The following is a 21,390-nucleotide window of genomic DNA, read 5'->3' as shown; positions in this document are numbered from 1 at the left end:
TTTCTATTTCTTCTGAAAGTGGAGAAATTAAGACGAGGAGAACGTTGTCCCAAAGGAGGATTGCTTGAAAATTATTAGTTAAAATGACACCAGTGAATATTTTAACAATATTTAATCGCAATATGTCACAGCTATTTGATAAATTCGAAAACGGTCGAGTTATAGGAAAAAACTCGGCATTCACAAATCAGTCTTAAAAGCCTAATGTGCCAGGCGTACTGAAGGCTGGGGTCAGGATTGACCTATTTAGTTCTCCACTCATCTGAGACTCTATACAAATGCATGTAGAGCCTCTATAATTGTGTACAGCAACCGCCACGAATCGTAAAATCTCACCAGCGAAACCGAATCTACTTTTCAACACTTGGAGATCGCAGCACTTTTGAAAATCCAGATAAATGCACTGATATGTTTGGTAGAATTTTCAGCAAAGACCATTGAAACATTTATACATTTATATTATCATAATTTTATGAAATTTACTATATTGACAGAATAAGTTAACGTAACACATGAACTATCTACCGAATCCATATACAATAGGTAGGTACAGAGGTAGGCAGTTATGTTTTTATCTCATATTAAATTTAATAATTATAAATAGTTAATTTTTAATTCAGACATTTCTAAAATTTAATTTGGAATCGGTCATAAAATTTAATGACCCAAGAATTTGGCATATTGTTTGGCGTGTTTATTATATAAATGGGCTATGGTTATTGATGTTTATAAGTAATATGTGTGAACACAAGTTTGAAAAAATATATGATCACAAGCGATGCTAAGATGCTAGCAGGAGTGCTAAACAGACTCATGGAGCATGCCGTATGCGCACAATTCGGGACTTTCCCTCTCCTCATTATTCGTTATGCGAAATATCGCTCGTTAAGCGAGGCAAATTTTTACAAATTGTTTTGCTCGCTATGCGAAATACTCGTTGTGCGAGGTGCTCGTTAAGCGAGGTTCCACTGTAATAAAAATCCTGCCTTCAAACATGACAAACTACTTTCTACCAGAAATGGACACTGAAGAATTGAGAAGATTAGAGATTGCAAAATATTCAAGAAGAGTTGCTAATAATTATACGAATTAACGGGTTTGTACTGACTGTCAGAACATACTTGATACGCGATAATACATTTTGAATAACGAGCTTATTAGATCATTACTTTTGATTGAATAATAGAACACCATGTTGTTACTATGGAAAATCTTTTTTTAATTTTTTTTTTATAGAAGCAACAGGATGCGGCGATCTTTTTAAATTTAATGTTTAAATTATATATTTAATTAAGCGTATTTAAAATTACGACATTTACTAAATCATTTTAAAATGCTGTGAAAGTAACAATTATTAGACGCAGAAACCTCGATGGCCGTTAAGTTCGTTTTATTCGAAGAGTCTGAGAGACAACAAAGAGAAGTGCACTCCACCATGAATTTAACATTAAACAATACAATAAGCATTTTATATTTCTGTACATAAGCTTTATAAGGATCTTAGCTAGATGCTAATTTTATCTCTACAAAGTAGCAATTATCATTAATATTGCATGTCCCTGACCGCGCGCGCGAGAGAGAGTTCACAATAATCTGTGAGTTTATAAATACTAGGGTTTAGACGCAGAAACCTCGATGTGAGAAATCTTTATGGCATCATCGGACACTTCCGTTTATTTGGGGGTCCTCTACTCTTTCTTCTCCTGCGCATTTTTGGTAATGTTGATTTCTCTGTCCAATAATGATTTTTGTTAGATTCCATTCGATGTGTCCCCTGGGAATGAAAGTGACTCCAGCGAAAGGTACGATCATATCCTGTGACAATTAAATTATTTTTTCGCTGGGAAAATTTTTTTACCTAAAATATTTCTGAAAAATTTAATTTTTCACGCCCAACTTTTTCGTCAAGTCCGGGTTTTCACAACAGTATAGATACTTTTCCAGCTGTTAATGAATTACAGACACTGTTTATGTCATTTGCTAAAAGTCCGTGTGAAATTTTAAAAATTTATAACTTTTTTAGTAGTTGTGATAGAGGAATTATGTAGAATAAAAAAAAATCTATATTTTTTGTATTCTTTTATTGCATTTTATTGTTTCCACATGGCCATTATCTTTAGTAATACGAAGGGTAATACAATTTTGTAGTTCTCTAAAAACATTTGCCATTTAATTTACATTAATGCTTGAAATCACGTTAGTTATTTTAGCTTTCAAGTATTCTATCGATCGAGGTTTAGTTACAAACATTGTTTTTGTTTTTTTACATGTTCCCATAAAAAATGTAAGTGTCAAGTCTGGGAAGAGGTGGTCCATTATTAAATAATTTTACGCAAAACTCGGTAAATTAAGCTTCCTAATACTTTTTACAGATCTTTTTTTATATCACAAATACTAATAAAGTTATAAATTTTTTAAACTGCACTTGGACTTTATAGGGGAGCTCGGAAAGTAAAATTAATGCCCCAATATTATGTGAAATAAATGAATTTTCTTCCAGGTGTAATAATAATTGTTATAATGTATAAAAAATGGATTTTTTCACGTCCAGTTCTTTTGAAATTTATCACCGCATGCCGCTGGTATAGATATCATTTTATACCCGCTTACATGTATACAAAATATATGTCAAAATACATTATTGACCTGCTGGTCCCTCTTCAGTTGTATTTCCTTATAAATGTATATATATATATATATATATATATATAAATTAAACTATAGATCATTACTTATAGTATACTTTATACAAAAATTTACATTAGTTCATTTACGATATTACAATATTATCGCTTCTAGGCAATTTTCACTATCTGATATAATTTAAACTGCTGATTTAAATTTTAACAATTCAGTGTCTAACTTTCTTTTTCCCAACATACAAAATATAATTTTAAACAGGTAAAAATTTTCTACTACTCACGTTTGTATGATTTCTTTAACTAGATGAGCGATAACACTTTCGAAATAACAGGCTGATTAGATTGAAACTTTCGATTGGATAATAAAACGTCACATGGTAATTATGAAAAGATTTTCTAAAGAAGTGACCCTATGCGGCCATTATTAGTAAAGTTTAAATCGAAGTTTAAAATTTACCAAAATATGTAAAAATCCAACCTAAAGGAAATTCCCTCCTCGAGCATGAACGTGAAGTGGCTAATGACGTTTACGGTCGCAACAATAGTGCCATTACCAATCCTAAATCGATAAAATGTTTATTTTATAGCCAGTATTTTTATGAAATAAGTAGCCTATACTTTCCGTCAGAACATAAGACAAATATAACCAAAATTTCATCTGGATTGGACAAAAATTGCAGGAGTTATAAGGAATTCACACACAGACGACGGCTTTTATATTAGTAATTTATGTATTTTTATATTTTATACCGTAAGACAAAAATGCTTTAATATAATTATCATAATCAACAATTTTAGAATCATATTAGTTATATACAGTCTCACATTTCACTTTCAGAATACATACGTAAGTATCATCAGGCTCATAAGTACGCTGTACGCTCATGCACGCATGCTTCTTTATTAGGGAACACAATCATTAGACACAATATTTAAATATGTTCTTTCAGAGATTTATAAAATATTAATTAAGAATAAGATTTTTCGTATCATAGCAGAAATCAAATTTATTTATTTCCAAATGTTTTCTATTACAATCGTTAAACAAAAGAATCTAAACTTGTACATGACACTATTTATTTTGCCTCTGATTTATTATTATAACTTACTAATTAACTAAAATATATTTAATATTAATTTCACTTAGGTTATTGAAATGGTATTCACGCCAAGTACAAAAATAAGAATAGGTTACAACTTCAGAACATACGATTAATGAAATAACTACAGTTTTAATTCGTAAATTTATATTACTTAAGTTCGGACACGTGAATTGTTATTATTTTCAAACTAAATTCGCATTAATGTCGCCCTTTTAAACGACATTGAAATAAGTGCTGAAATCTTTATAAGAGTATTCACACCTTCACAAACTCTTCACTACAATATTGAACCAATGTTAAAACATAATTTAGCCCAATACAAAAGAATGTACGATGTTGAAACATGATTTTATTTGCTTCGAGACGAAAAATATTGCTTCTCGGTGGATATAAACGGCCGAAATTCACGAATGGAACAGGATGGAAAGAAGGAAGACGTCGTAAGATCCACCAATTCCAATTTTTTTAATTTATATTCTTAATTGGATAAGTTTTTTGTGTTTTTAAGACTATACGGTCCAGTAGCCTATAAAGGAAGGTCAGGTCGTCTAAAAGTTTTATTCTCGAACACGTAAAAAAAAAAATGGTTTCCGAAGAGAGATTTTGAATCGACTGTCTTTGTTTTACAAAAATTTTAACCATCCGACAAAGTATTATAACGAAAAATATTGCATTTTATTACTACGTTCTCATTCGTACCATATAAAAACTATTCTTGCAAATACTGGAAATGAAGAATCTACTGCCAGACAATCGAAATTGTAGTTTTCGGGTAGATTCAACATTAAGAATTCAGGAAAATAGAGATAATTAACAGTGGTAACGAGAGAAAATTCTGTTTTGAACGTTTCCAGTGTTGCACTTATACTGTTCTTCGATATCCTACAGAACATGAATGCGAAACATCTCTCTTGTACTATTTTCGGTTTCAACTGTTTTATTCTCTCTAACTTTTCTTTGACACTAGAATAATCGCATTCTAGACATTTGATACATAAAGAAAGTCCCCGAACTCTCTCACCATAGAAAGCAATGCCCCTTCTTTTCTCCCTTTCGAGCGAGTAAGTACCGTATGCACCAGTTCCATCGTCATGGAAATCGATCTCATAATCTCTAATTCCGATGACGCACTTCAGATTCTCTTCTGGTATGTTGATTAGCTGTGATAAGTACGACATTTTTCCTATTTTAATTGGTCTTATATCTTCTGTTGTAAATGAAAAATGACGAACATCGAAGCCTGGAATTGATGGAAATATTGCGATATTTATTTCGATTTCATTTTCTGCTGATAAATGAACATTAAATGGTAGTTGGGCGTTTTCATCTATAATTGAGTAAATGGTAAACATGAATACTGTTCATCATAAAAACGATAGTTGTGAAAAATACAAATACTTACTGTCCTTCTTTTTATGGAAGAAGACAAGTGCATCGAATAATTCATCTTCTGTAGGTGTAGTTAAGTGTCTGTGACAACATGGACCCACCCAATGGCAAACGATACATGGTTCCAAACAAAACCATAAGTACTAAAAGTTATCACCATATCACCATACGAGGAGAGAACGTAGTTTTTCAGGGTTGTCTGCCAAGAAGTTCAGTATTGAAATTGGCATTTTCTGTTAAAATATGGCAAATAAATTAGACAAGTTCTTTCCATTCATATATTTTACCATACCGAAAATATGTTTATTGTTGTTCAAATTGCTGAATAGTTATAATAGAATGAAGACAATAAATACACCAATTTCAACACGTATTTCTTTGTTAATATTAAATGTGAGCTGTTATTTATTTTGTGTGTATTATCGATCCTTGCAGTCTGGTGAAGCCTATACACTTCTTTTTGGAACAGAGTTATTTTTATTATGTGATTTCTATTGGTGTAAAATTGACATGGAAGAATCAATTGTTAGCATTGTTAGAAAGTTATTGTTATCAAGGTGATGTAACTATGTCTGATGTGTTGGTAGGAATGGTGGATAACTATTTAACCGATTTTAAAAATAAAGCTTCAGAGTAAAAATTTAATAAGTGGTATCCTAATTTAAAAACTGATTGGGGCATGCAAACATGATAAATTTTGTAAGATAGTTTAAAATGGTTTTTTATATAACTTTTCTAATGTAAAATTGTGGATTTTGTAATCTACAAGTTACTTTTGATGAAAATTTACCACTGGAATTAATCATATGCATGATGACTAGCAAAGATTAACGACGTTATTTACTATATCGAGTGGTCACTGTATGAAGAATCTACGAGTTCATACTAACTATAAACAGTTCATATTTCCCTCTAAACCGCCTATGCATGTTTGACTACATTATTAAATTTGTGTGCATTATTCAACGCTCATTTCATACATTCTCATACAAATATATAGAACGTTCGATATTCTCATAATCTTTTAATCCAATATATGTAACGTATGTTTTGTACCATTATCTTGGAATTGCATTCAAATTTTTTATAAACTAAGCATATAATTAATTCTATTGCTATAATTAAAATTAAGCAAGCTGTCAGTATATACAGTAAAAAGTGTAATAATAATTAGATGTATAAAAATTAAATACATAATTACCTTTCGAAATATTGGTATTTTCTTATAAAAAGGTGTCTTCGGTAACATCTTTCCAGGAAGTACACACTTGGCCACACTGTTGTAAGTCCTGATCGTTTAAATATTTAAATATATGTTGTAGAATTTCTGGTATTTCCAACACATTACAGGAGATTCCTAGAGATGTTGACGATGTCTCTGTAGATGCATATTAATTTATTCTTTGTTCCATTTTAGGAATTTTCTACAAAGAAAGATTAATTTTCTAATAAATATTTAGAACAACACATTATTAAACTAACTGTCATAAACAGTATAATTATTTTAAAAAAAGCAGTTATATAAATTTTCTAGTAGACTATAAGAAATCTATAGAGCCATATATAAATACTGGCAAGATTCTAGATGTATGTGAGAGGGGCGGGGACAGAAACCCCTTGTAACAGAAAGCGTTCGATTTCTGTTACAAGGGGTGAAAATTTTACCCCATTTTTGAGGGTCTCGAAAAGTTCACATATAGTCATTTTGGGGGGCCTGTATCTCGCGAAGGGTCGCCCGTACACCCATGGTTTATTAGACTTTTTTTGTTCTTATTAATATGCTCTACAGCCCTGTTAAGGTCCCAACCCCCTCACACAGATCTAGAATTGTACCTAAATACGGTAAGTAAAAATTTCAAGTTTATTTATTTAATTTTATACTTATTTTTCATAAACTATTGATTATTTCTATTACACGGTTTCTTCTATTTTGCTTTTTATAAAACATATTTCATAGACATTTCCAAAAGACAAAAAACGAACTTTTTGTTGGTGACCAATATATAAAACGTTATGAACAAAAACCAATAGGACTACTTAGAGACTCTTCATCGTTCGGCCGCCATTGCTTAATCTCGTTTCCATCGTTGAGTATTACAGTGGACGGCAGGCGTACAAAACCTGTCACGCAACTACCTCAAAATTTTGTTCACCTCAAACACATGACGTTTCTGACGTGTTTCCTAAGAACTTTTTGGACTTGGAACGGTTCGCGGACCACAGTTTGATAGACATTGCATTTGTTACGTTTTCGGTAATTCTGTAACATTTTACAACAAAATTCAACTACTTAAGATTTGATAAGGACAATTTATTTTTCAGTATTAACTTCGTAAGAAACAATACACGGATAATCGGAGACACGTAAATCATCTTTCGGAAGAATTGTCTTATTGTTTTGTCTGGAAAGAACACAAAAATAGAATTTCAGATTTGATCGAAGCGGTTAAATACATGAGCCAATCACCGCCGGGCACGTGTGCAGTTTAGGGGCTACGGCTGTTTGAAAGGTAAGTAATGTGAAATTTTGGATTTAAAGTGAAATATGCCGTACTGGAAGACATTGCGACATTCTTTAATTAATAAAAACATTAAGTAAACACGAACTATTCCCATCATTAACGCATTAACCTATGCAAACTATTTAAAAAAATTGTACCGATTTTTTATACAAAAATAGTCTTTTCCCTTATACGGGTATTTCGTATTGTTGCGAGGTAGATTTATACACTAAACACCACGAAACTTCTATATAATAGATTCGTACAAACCTCACAAATTCATTCAGCATTTCCAATGTCAGAGGTTCAGAATAAACTTCATTTTATTCGGACACACTATAAAGAAGTTTTTCAGCAGTCCTCCATTTTGTATCAAGGATGTTCGTGACACGACGACAGATTCTCCATTCTCGTTAATGTATTTATTGAGTTGCATATAAACGTACTACAGAAATCAATAAAATCCAAGTGTGTATCTGAAATTAAAACAAAAATAGCAATAGATGCAGAACGAGAGACGCTATTTTTTTTTTGTTTTAAATATATCTTCGATTTTAACTCAACTTATGTTTGTGTGTTTGAAACAGCAAACAGAACTGTCAAAGGCTCTAAAGACAAAAGGGTCGTCCTTATTGGGAAATAATTCATAAACAACAGGAACTCTTGCAACCAATGACATAGCTACACATTCAGCGCCTTGCAGCGAGTCGAATCTGTGCGTTTTCTTGTTCATGGGAGGAGGTCTCGCAAAACTTATTTTGAACATTTAATTTAAAAACATATTTACAATAGAGGTAAATACGTTCCGTGTTATATGAATCCGTGTTGTATGAGTCACTTAAATACATGAGCCAATCACCGCCGGGCACGTGTGCAGTTTAGGGGCTACGGCTGTTTGAAAGGTTATCTTTTATGAAATTGATCGATTCTAGACTAATTTGACTCGACATTTCAAAATCACGTATAATTATATGGGAATAATCCATATAAACTATGCTATAAACAAAAAATTGTAGTATTACTTACCAAGTGCGTACCGTTCGACGACGCCATTGCTTAAACTTGCGGAGCGGCTCATCCAACGACGGACGCGTGTTGCCTGATCAGTGAATTTTTCGCAGAAAAATAACTTAACTTTGGAGAGATAATTAATAAAAATATAATTTTTACGGCCGTTGAATAATAAATGTTTTTTAGTTAGTCCAATGCTCGTTTAAACTCAACGGTTTGTACAATATCCGCTATTGGTCCAGATTCGACCAATCCTGTTGCGACACGAGTCGGCGATGACGTTTTACCGTGTTATACGAGCCTCTTTTAGCGTGTTATACGAACACGATCGCAATTTTTTCGGTGTTATACGAATTCGTGTTATAGGGGGTCTACTGTAATTATTTCGATTTAAAACCTTACTCAGTAACAATTTGTTTGAGATTTAAGACATTTCAACAATAAGATATTAAATTTAATAAATCTTATAATCGAAATTGGTTGATAATAATAATAATAATCGCATTATAATAGTTCGTACTTTTATTAGCGATTATTATTATTATTACGGTTAAAAGTTGAAAGTTGAAATTTCGTAGACAGAGTACGCAATACCAATGCACACTAACAAGGGATTTTTCGAAATTTTTCCACCCCGAGAGAGGGAGAGGGTTAACTAATAATATTTACTACATATTACATGAACTGTATTGACAAAATGTAAACAACTTTAGTTTCATAACAAATACATAATAATAATACATAAAAAAAATCTTAAAAATTGTTTTCCCGCGTTTTCGTTTGCAAATCGGTCAATCACTTTCTTCAGATCAAGTTGAAAAGCTATTGTGTTTTCAGTTGATATAGTAACCAGACCTAAGACGGTGTTGTGACGTGCTGCTTCTTAAATAAGTTTTGATTAGTTTTAGTTTTGAAAAACTTGGTTTTGCTGTCGTTGTTGTCGTTCGTAAAGTTAAAAAAATGAGCCATGCTGCAATAATGTCGGAGAACCAATTTTAGGCTGCGGCGTGAAATAAAAGTAGTTCAGCAACTTCGTTTATACAAGTAATTAATTTTATTTGACTATAAAAGCACATTTTAAATCGAAGCAGTTGAGGTCCAAAACTAAGCAAATATGCCGAATGTAACAATTCTGATCCTTTCAGAATATTATTAGATGACGTGACAAGATATGAGAGCGATAAGCGCTTGAAAAGTGTACGTAATTGTCGAACAAATTCAAATCTAAGAGTTAATTCATTAATTATTAAATCTAAAATGTTTTTTTTTTTGTAAATGTTTTTACAAGTTTTCATTTTCGTTTTTCTAAGTTATCGCCTTCGTGATTCGGGCTCCTGGACAGTTTGCTCCAACTACTCCACGATAGCTAAGTCTCTGCTTGCAACACTCCTATAACTGAAACCTGGGGATTATGTACTGACGTCGTAAGAAATATCAGAATGTTTTGTGCCAATGATTGCTGATTTCTGTTTCTCCTAAAGTAAATTTTGAACGACCAGACAATTTTTCCACATTTAAACTCTCAGTCTCGTTAAACATTTCTGATTAACTATTGATTAATTATTAGAGGTGGTGCAACTTGCAAGAGTTCCTATTGTTTATGAATCAATTCCCAATGAAAACGAACCTTGTCTTTAAAGCCACGAAACTTAGTTCCGTTTCCTGTTTTACACACACAAACATGAGTTGAATCAAAATTGAAGATATATTTTAAAAAATAGCGTCTCTCGTTCTGCATTTATTGCTATTTTTATATTTACTTTCAGATACACACTTGGATTTTATTGATTTTTGTAGTACGTTTACATGCAACTCAATAAATACATTATTTCAGTGAATACACGAGAAAATGTTACTTTATATTTTGGTCTTTTATAACTTGATTTTCTTTCACTGCGAATACAAGAAATTGAATTTTTTTGCAAAAATTAGAAATTCAAATAAAATTTGGTTTCGGAAACGAATTTGGTTTTTTTTAGTTTAGATTTTCTGATTTGTTAAAATGTCTTATAAAATTCACGTGATGGAAAGAGTAGGTAATTAGCATAATTTAGCCAATAAATATTTATTTTTAATAATATTTTCCATAAGTGCTCAGCATTAAGTATTTAATTCACTCATTTGCATAAAAACTAAAATATGATTGAAGTGAACGTTTCCGGTGAAAAAGTGTTCATTTTGCGTGTCAAGTGTCGAGGAACAAAATTGTTGAGTAAAATGTGAGAGATTTGGACAACATTTTTTATTATTCGTACGAGTTTCTACTAATATTATTGTAAGGAACGAAATAAAATGACAAACGTGGACAAACAACGATTTAACATTGACGAAGTGACTATATTCAACGAGAATGGAGAATCTGTCGTCGTATCACGAACATCCTTGATAAAAAATGGGGGATTGCTGAAAAACTTCATAATGGTGTGTCCGAATGAAATGAAGTTTATTCTGAAATTACCTCTGACTTTCGAAATGCTCACTAAATTTGCCGGGTTTGTACGAATTTATTATATAGACTTTTCTTAGTGTTTAGTGTAGAAATCTACCTCCAAACAACACGAAAAACCCGTATAAAGGAAAAGACTATTTTAAATTAATCTATGTATACTAGTACATTATCAATTAACAGGACTTATTATACTGGAAACTATGGATGCAGATATTTAGTCATACTGATCAGAAATAATATTTTTTATTTAGTTTACCTGTACACATACTTTTAGCTTGTGTTTCGAACTTGTTCGTCCCTCCTCAGCAGGCATTCAAATAGCACTTTCTACAAATTAACAGTTAAAATGTTTTTTGTTACAATTACAAATAAAATTTAAAATATACACATTGTTTAATTTTAATATTATCATTAATTTTATTTGCAATTGTAACAAAAACATTTTAACTGTTAATTTGTAGAAAGTGCTATTTGAATGCCTGCTGAGGAGGGACGAACAAGTTCGAAACACAAGCTTAAAGTGTATGTGTACAGGTGAACTAAATAAAAAATATTATTTCTGATCAGTATGACTAAATATCTGCATCCATAGTTTCCAGTATAATAAGTCCTGTTAATTGATAATGTACTAGTATACATAGATAAATTTAAGCTATCATAAAGGCCACAAAGGCATGATAACTGAAAAGACTATTTCTTTGAAATCGGTTCAATTAGCTAAAATAGTTTGCATAGGTTAATGATTAGAATAAAACCGAAAAGTAGTGAACGAAGAAAAACTTTATTGAATCCAAATAATGTAATTTTTCATAAGATTCATTTATTTTTTAATAACAAAACAGTTAATAAATAATTACATTGTATATTGGCGAACCAAATGATGTCATGAATGCGATTTTGCTGCCAATTAGCAATCGTGATTAATAAAGGTTTTCGACGGTGTGAAGTCCAATTCGCATACTGTGACATCACCAACTACAACGATATTTTGAATGTTGTATGAATGTTTGACTTTGTAATCTTTTTCAAATCTTCTGTTTCAGGTTTTTGGAGAAAGGTGGTTGTATTTTTACTTCTGCGGATCACGGATTCGAAATGTACCTGATCGGCAAACGTTACTTTATCAGCCTACTGGAAAGAATGTGCTTCAATTATCTTGCAAAGTCGATTCTCTGCACAAACATTTGTCGCATCCACGATTTCGCTTTCAGACACGACGAAAAACAATTGCAGTTTCGTTGTTGGCAAAGTTTCCGTTGGTTCCAAAAGGACTTTTTCCACACAGACGATTTCAAACGGTGTGAAGAAAGTACCATTTACAAGTTATTGAGGTGCTCCGCCTTTTTTATAATAGAGGAATCTGATTTGTTTCGTGCGGTTCTCGACTGGGTCGAGCTGAAATTTTCTAAACTGAAAAGAACAAGCGAAGACGTTTCGAAGGGAGAAATAATAAGACCGTTCCTGCCGTTGATTAGATTCTCCATCTTGGAACCGCAGTTAATAGAACAGCTCTTGAACATGATTAGCAAAGTTTGCATTTCGACAAAAGAAGCTAAATCCATAAGAAAATATCAATTTCTAAAAAATGTCGCGATTCTTCCACCAATAATATCTGCTTACGCTAAACCGAGAAAAACTTCTGAATATTTCTTGTTAACTGCCTTAAATTTCATGAGTTATGAAGAGCTGGCACGAAATACAAGAATGAAACCAAATTTTCGGTTTATGGCTGATTTATGGGTTAACAAAGATTGTGTGTTGAATGCGATTAGGCTTCCAATTAACCATCGAAATCCTGGAGGAATAAAGGTTTTAGTCGGTGTGAAGTCGACGTATTCGCAAGATTTCATATACGAGAGAGAGATTTGTGGTATGAACGGAGTTGTAACTTTTCGAAAAATGAAACATTTACGGGAGCGCAGCTTTAACATATTTTTAGTGAAGGTTCCGAAAAAGGAAATGAAATCGACTTTAATTGAGATTTTAAAACATACTCCCAAATATATTTCGATATACGAACTCCCAGATAAATCTATAAGACTATTAGAAGAGAAAACAATATTCAATTGTGTATTTTCTCCTATTTTCTTAATCTTTTGAAACTGCTTAATATCGGATAGTTTATTTACTTTTAACACGACGTTTCTACTTAACAAAGTTTGTAAGTGAACTGACGTCTGTGGTTTTCACATAATACAAATATTAATTTTGGGTGTTTAAATAATTATACGTATACGTGAGGTAATTCTTGTAAACGAAACAATTTTTGTGAAATTATAGAATGACAATAAATTTTAAAAACTTTCGTTTTTTTTGTAGCGCATCTTTTCACATAACATGGAATAGGTATTACGTATTTATTTCAATACAAGCCGTCTACCAATAACATGTTATATAACAAGAAATATAAAATAATAATTACTTTTCTTATTATTTTATTACGATATTGTAGTTTTGATACTTTACCTATACGATAAACTGCTTAAAACTTGTAAAAATATCCATTTTCATTTATTACAATTAATCCTTGGAACGATTTTATATACTGCATAAGTTCAATAATCTCATTGATTAAAATAGGCAAACGAAATAATTATGTAAGAAAAATTAATATTTGAATAGTATTTAATCATTATCTTTATAGCAGTAACATTTATGAGACGACAAAATCGTCATCAGATAATTGTTTAGGTTTTATTGATATTATTGCTCCCATAACAATTCCACAGTTATTTTCACATAATTTTGGTTTTTTAAGTGAAATAAGTCAATTTGTAGAGCAGGGTTCGAGTGGTTAAGGTGTCATCATGCTGCTCTGGGACCGTGGAAACGAATCCCACAAAGGAAATTTTATGCCCACAGAGCAAATAGAGTAAAAAATTGCTCAGTAAATATGGGAGCTTATCTGAATAAAAAATGTTTCCAGATGTGAGAACCGAGGAGGTTAATAATATTGAACTTAATTTTAAAAAAATTCATAGCAGTTTAATTCTTTGCTTGGTGTATTAGTTTTTTCACAACTCGAGAAAGTTACGCAGCTCGTTGTAAAATATTTTATAATTACAAGTTTACAAATACCTATTGTTAAAGTTAAATTTAATCGTTAATTATTGAAAATAAAGTAAAACTATTAATTGTATATTAAATATTTCTGTAATAAAATTTCATTACAAAACACACACGATAAGAGTCATAAAACTAAAGAGTCATGATGAGCATTAAAATCCTCCAGATGTTAGTAGAAATTTTACGACGTTACTCTAATAAGTTTCAAACAATAAACAATTTTTATTCTTTCCTGTGTCGATTCTAATTTAAAAAAGACAACAACAATTTAAGTTAATTACAAAATTTGCCGATAAAAATCACCGTAATAAAACTTCTGTTATTGCTTTTCCATTTTCATACAAGTAAAGTTTTCAAAAGCCACGTTGTAGAATCGTAATTCATCTAAATACACTTCAAAATAGATCTCGGTCTTTATTTTTTGCAGAGTGTTTTTATTTCGTATTATGGTATTTGTTGTTTGTATAACGGTCATAAACACGAACGGTTATAAACCTGCTATTTACATCTTGCCAATTTGAAAAGTACTAAATTACAAATTCTATTTGTTTTCTTTTACAAATTCAGTCACATGGCAAAGATAATTACTTAGATAAGTCATTTCTAAGCGCATAAAATATTTATAAACGCGATAAAAACATATTTGAAACAACGTTTGAAACAACAAAAGCCCGTTTGAGAAATAACGGACAGCCTACGATATTTTCATTATATGCACGTGTTGTTTTTTCACCTCACCCATAGTGCCATCTCGCGTGTAAAAAGAAACAGAAATGCACAGTAGAACCCCTATAACACGGTAGATACGTTCCGTGTCACACGAATTCCGTGTTGTACGAGTCACTTAAATACAGAGCCAATTACAGCCGGGCACGTGTGCAGTTAGGGAATACGACTGTTTGAAAGGTTTTCTTCCATATAATTAACCGATTCTAATCTAATTTGACTCAATATTTCCAAAACATGTATAATTTTTTGGGAATAATTCATATAAACTATGCTATAAACAAAAAATTGTAGGATTACTTACCGAGTGTGAACCGTTCGACGACGCCATTGATTAAGCTTGTTTTCGTCGCGGAGCAGCTTATCGAACGGCGGGCGCGTGTTTCCTGATAAGTTATTTTTCTGCGAAAATCTCGCTAAACATTGGAGACATCATTAATATAAATATAATTTTTATGGCCGTTGAATAATAAATGTTTTTCAGTAGGTCAAGGGCTTGTTTAAACTCAACGATTTGTACAATATCCGCTATTGGTCCAGATTCGACCAATCCTGTCGCGACACGAGTCGGCGATGACATTTTACCGTGTAATACGAGCTTGTTTTAGTGTGTTATACGAACATAATCGCAATTTTTTCGCCGTGTTATACGAATCCGTGTTATATGAACCCGTGTTATAGGGGCTCTACTCTAATTGGAATGGTGAAAAAATTACAAATGATTTCGAGTGTAGCCATTTCTCACGTCATAAAGTGAGAATTTCGCGAGAGAGAACCATCATAAACGTAGTCCATAGTCTAATTCAGTCATAGGCGAAGTATTTTAGGAGTTGGCCAAAAAAACAAAAGAAAAAATTTAGGCGGGCTAATATAATTTATCATAAAACGCAATAAAGGCTCAAAAATAGTGTATTTTGAAAATTTTTTAATATTAATGCTACGAATCAAGCTGTTACTGCATTTCTGAAAGTTTCTCATAATCTGCTTCAATATGTGACGTAGTGATTCTGAAAAGTGAAATTAAATGCTTATCTGACTGTCTGCTTGTAATACAACTCTTTCGAACTGCAGAAAACACCTGTTAAGTATATAGGATGAAGTGATTATTGCACTAACTTTCCGAGCGTGAGGTATCTGATTTGGGAAACTTGATTTTGACAAAGGTTTGTAGAACTCTACTTTCGGGACATTGAGAGACAAATTCTTCAGGTGATTGTTAGATTGCAATTCAATTAACTCAAGCTGCAAGTCCGGTCTCACTACTTCAAAATCCACATTAAAAAGCATGCTGAAAATATCCAAGTCGCTTTCAATGGCACTGAAGTCTTGAAATCTTCGTTCATACTCAAGATAAATTTTTATCAGGCCATCTTCGCACTTCTGAAGTTCGTCTTTATTTACTAGGAATATTAAATTGAATCTCAAATAGTGAGACAAGTCGTTCTTAGCTAGCTGATTAGCAAACAAAGCAAATTGTAGTTTAAAACCTCTTACATATCGCAGATAGCATCGATAAATTGATTTTTTCCTTGCATTTTGACATTCAACTTGTTGATCTGATACAGATAGTGTAATCTGTGAAAAATGCAGTCTGTAAGCCATGCTGTATTTTCCAACACTTCACACTCCACAGACTACTGTTTATCATAAAAGAATGACAAGCTCTCGTCTTTCGGCTGCCAAACTCGCTCGAAGACGTGTCCTGCACTAAGCCACATTACATTCATGTAACACAGCACATCAGAATATTCAAATTGCATGGACTCAAGAGAATCTCGAAATTGTCTGTAAGCCCACGAGATTAGATAGTATTTACAAGCTTCACGCAAGCACAAGTTCCGTATTCAAGGCAGATTTACACAGGGCATCTTGATGTATAATGCAGTTAGAAAGACAACATTATTCCCGTTGTATTTTTGACTAAAGATCCCAACAAATCCGAATTTTTTCCTTTCATAATTTGTTCTTCATCGGTCATATTACATGTATTGGTTATGAGTACTTTCAAAGTTAAAGTCCTTCCAGAAATTCATGAAAAATATCAGCCTCTCTTGTTGTTCTCTTTGCATGCCAATTCCTCAGTAATAAAAAAGTTTTAGTCAACACTTCTTATAAATAATACTAGCTGAGCAGTCTCATTTATATCAGTGCTTTCATCCATAATAACGGAGCAGAATTTAAATTGACCAATCTTTGACTCCAACTGTGATGTCAGATTTTTATTTATGGCTTCGATTTTAGAAGTCACGGATTTTCGAGATAAGCTTAAAGTCAAAAAATCCTGTTCTTGTCAGGACATAAAACGTCACAAACTTAAGGCATACAGTGTTTAACAAAGTCCCCATTAGCGAGAACTTTATTACTTTTAGCAATATTGTACGCACCTGCACGTGTAGTTACTTCCTAAGAACTATTTATTTTCTTTTAAAAAATTTGCTGAACCGATAATTTCGTTTTCTTTCGTATTCGGATATTGCTTCGTGATTATAATTTTTATACTTAGAAATGAAGGGGCGGGAAATGTTGTATTCTTTGAAGATTACTGGCGTTTCGTTGCAGACAAGAGACAGAGATCTTTTCTGCAATAAAACCTCAGCAGTCTTCAAAGAATACAGCATTTCACGTCACAGTTGTGAATGTCAAAAAGTACTTCCAGTACACTTTCCCATTCATCTTTGAAACACCACACTCTGAATCAATATTACGTGTTTTAGTCGACATTATGGGGTTGAAATATTTTACGAATATCCACAATCAAACTACCAAACACCAACAACAATAATACTTTTTAATAAATTTACCACTATGACACTAACATTCGAAACTTATGAAGTTGGAATGTGTCGGCCTTTCTGTCATCTTTTCATTCAACCCATTCAAGGGAATGTGTTCCAGCTTTGCTTACATTCCTGAACAGACTAATGTTTTTTGATGTGGTCATATAAACAAGTATTAGCGCCTTTTTTATCGTTAATATAAACTCGTAAGCGGTAAATTGAATTTTTTTGAAAAATCTTGTTACTATTTTGTAAATTTAAATATAAAAGCAAGAAGTACATATTATAATAATTTTATGCATATTTATTTCGTAATTTTATACCGAATAGAAGTTTTTATATAGGAGGGGACCGGAAAAACGATCCCTTCTTATATAAATAGTACAAATGAGCGACAATTTTGTGATATATTTGAATATTTGCGGTAACTAGTACACTCCCTGCTAGAACCCCGACTTCCCCTCAGAGGTTCATGTTAACGTCCCGCGCATATCGACTAACAGCTGTTCTCTAGGTCAAACAGTTGTAAACACTGTAGACCGCACGTGTCTCTCTGTGGTTTGTGTTAGATGGAAAAAATTACAAATTTAAATCAATTTATATAGAAATTCTCACAACTATACTATACTTTGAATAAGTAAAAAGTATCCAAATTTCTATGGAAATTTTTCCATATGCAAAAATGGAACACGCCCTTAAATGAGTTTTTTTAAGACATTGAAATTGAAAATTTCTATACTACTGTTTTAAAATCTGTGGCGGCCGTTGTTTGCCGATCACTGGTCTAGTTCATGGTTGTTTCGGAAGCAAGATGATTTATATCACTGAACTAATACTGTTGTGGAATTCCCCCGATTTTTAATCTAAATGTAAGATATCACTTTTCGAAAATTGATAGATCGATCGCATTTTCGACATATTCTCTCGAGCACACACTGATATTTGTTACTTAATTTTATTCGGGGATAGTTAAACTTTTCCATGCTAACTTTGTATAAATTATGTAATTTCTTTGTTCATGTATGAAACTTAAAATAACAATGTTCTTTAACCCCCTTTGTAATAACACCTGTAAGATTGATTGATTGAATATTTTATAATTACAAGTTAACGCCGATATCTATTCTCTAAGTTGAAATTAATTGTTGATTATTGGAAACAAAGTAAAAGTATTAACTGTAGATTAAACATTTCTGTAATAAAATTTAATTACAGGACAAAAACGATAAGAGTCATAAAACCAAACAGTAATTATGCGCAATAAAATCCTGCAGATGTTAGTAGAAATTTTGCGACGTTACTCTAGTAAGTTTCAAACAATAAACAATTTTTATTCTTTCTTTACCTCTACGTAATACTTCCACATACTGTTAAATTATAAAATTAATATATTAATATAAACAACATTATTAAAATTTAATATTTTGTGAAAATTTACACCAATGGTAAATAATTAATTAAATTAAATTAAATTTATTGTTGTATGAAACAGAATACGAAATTTTTGTACTTTGTTTCATGTGAACAGTACATAATTTTTGATATTGCATCTACAAAAACTAAGTTACAAACTCGATATATATCAACAAGAATAAAAATAATGAGCACTTTCTGTACCTAAAACATAATCATTTAATAAATATATAGTTGAGGAAAACTCATTAAAATCTCTAAGAGAATATAGCGTTTTCCTTGTGAAATAATCAAGCGTTGTGTAAAAACTATTTATCGAATTTCGAGTGAAAATTAGTTTATCATCATCTCAGAGTTCGTAATTTTCCTCACTTTTGAATTGGCAGCAGAGATTAATGCCGAATATTTTTAATTTCGATAAATGTAATTAAAATTGCAAGTTAAAAGTTACTTTTGTATATTTTTATATATAAAATTATTTATTTTCTATATTTTATGAGTGCTACTGTTTATTCTTGATCTATTTTTATGTTTTATTTCCTACTCATAATTCGTTTTATGTCTAAATATAATAATAAAATCATTCTAATGGCATTAAATATTTATTAATAAACATAAATTTAATGATAGTTTCTATTGGTTGATATCGTCATTACATTCTATATATACCTGCTTCGTGCACGAAATTTCATATTCGTCTTATAATATTTAAGTACAGTATAACCTGATTTATAATAAAACGTGAGTATAGATGTTCTGATTTAAATTGATTTTAATTCATTGCAATTTTACAGAAGTTATCATTCTGCTGATAAATAAGTAAATTAAACGAGCAATTGTGCATTGTGCCGTCATCATAATGCCTGTTTACAATCTTTAATCATTTATTTCATTTGGAGTTTTATTATGTTGATTAGGTTGAAATTATTCTAATACAAAAGAGTTTCCTTACAAGAGTTTCCTTCTATTCATTTGTTTCTGTTGAACAAATGAATAGAATTGCAGGTTTGATAACATTTGCAAAAATTTTTGAACTACGATGTTAAGAAAATCACTTAACAATTAAAACTTTCATCGAGTAATTCCCATTTTTGATACACGATATTCATCTTTGTCACAATGCAGTTAAATCTTCTTTAGAATTTTAGCTTAATATTACCTATGGTTCCAAGATGGCGGCTCGTCTGATTCTAGCAAGGAAACAGTGGGGACGCACGTTCTAACCTAACCTAACAACCTAAGTTATTCTAATAATTTTGTCGGTAATAATTGTGGTAATTTATTAGAATAGGTTAGGTTAGGTTAGAACCTGCGTCCCCCCTGTTTTCCTTCTTCTATTTGCAGGAATCAGAGACGAGCCGCCATCTTGGAACCATAGGTAACATTAACCGAATTTTAATTTAATTAATTTATATAATTTAATTTATTATTTGATTTATAAAGGTATATAAATCAAATATTATAATTAATTTCATATTTTTTATTTATTTTAATAGTTATTGTAGATTAACAGCATTCGTTTAAGTGACAACATGATGCACTTGCGTGGAATTCTTTTAATTCTGCTATTCTTGACAATACACGAATGTAAGTTGAAATAAATTATTAATTCCAAATGTATTTGAAACAAAATATTTATGTGCCGTTTTTCGTTTTAAGCTATTTTCTGTGGTGGTAAGATAGTCGGATTTAAAAGGGTAAACTGTCAACTTATCGTTTGTCTCAGGTATTGTCGTAAATTTGAAAACAAAAAAGGAAACTGCATAAATGACTCATGTAAATGCTTGTGAATGGTAAAATGATAAAGAAAATAAAAGAAGAAATGAATTGTTCAATAAACAAATTATAATGAATAAAAAAAATTATGTTTGTATTTTTTAACTCTTTCTGAACACATTTCCACTCATTTCACGCGTATAACATAATTCTAAACGAACCAAATTATTTCAACAAAAAATATAAAATTTGTAATAGTGAATATAAATTACGATGTTATTAAAATATATTTTAGTGTAGTGAATATTAAAGTTGGCGCAACTACCCTTGATGTGGCCGGTAGTAGCCTCGGGATTAATTGGAGGTGGTCAGAGAATAAAGCCAGAACAGAAAAACATTTTGAAAAATCGATCGTGTTTCATCGTTTGGTAACATAGAGTAATGTCGTAGTGATTACTTTATTTTATTTAAGGTCTTAATAAATGAGCAAATGTTGGCAGGCGAGCGCATAACTCATTGTAGTAAATCACCAGCAGGAATACGTGGGTGTAACAACTTGTTGATACTACAAATAATGACGTGCAGAATGTTTTAAAA

At 31.4% G+C, this 21,390-nt stretch overlaps 1 protein-coding gene and 1 long non-coding RNA gene across 3 annotated transcripts in view; both read left to right on the top strand.

Annotated features, from left to right (window-relative positions):
• The first annotated feature begins 10,887 nt into the window (after nt 1-10,887).
• The window catches only part of LOC136968125 (uncharacterized), an 82,294-nt gene continuing 71,791 nt past the window's right edge, over nt 10,888-21,390 (top strand). Inside the window, exons 1-2 of one of the 2 annotated variants that reach the window (XM_067262083.1) lie at nt 10,888-11,138; nt 12,139-13,229. In XM_067262083.1, coding sequence (XP_067118184.1) covers nt 10,939-11,138; nt 12,139-13,195 — 1,257 coding nt within the window. In that variant the 5' untranslated portion in view covers nt 10,888-10,938 and the 3' untranslated portion in view covers nt 13,196-13,229. Of the gene's footprint in view, nt 11,139-12,138; nt 13,230-21,390 lie in introns of those variants that run through there. The other variant, XM_067262084.1, reaches the window with a different exon arrangement.
• Nucleotides 19,784-20,939, top strand: LOC136968124 (uncharacterized). Its single transcript, XR_010879609.1, has 3 exons — nt 19,784-19,818; nt 20,574-20,664; nt 20,737-20,939. It is a non-coding gene; the product is annotated as an uncharacterized lncRNA (long non-coding RNA).

The sequence above is a fragment of the Centruroides vittatus genome, unplaced genomic scaffold (genome assembly GCF_030686945.1).
Source record: "Centruroides vittatus isolate TY-2023 unplaced genomic scaffold, ASM3068694v2 contig_14, whole genome shotgun sequence".
Classification (NCBI taxonomy): Eukaryota; Metazoa; Arthropoda; class Arachnida; order Scorpiones; family Buthidae; genus Centruroides; species Centruroides vittatus.
This window is presented reverse-complemented; position numbering and strand designations above follow the sequence as displayed.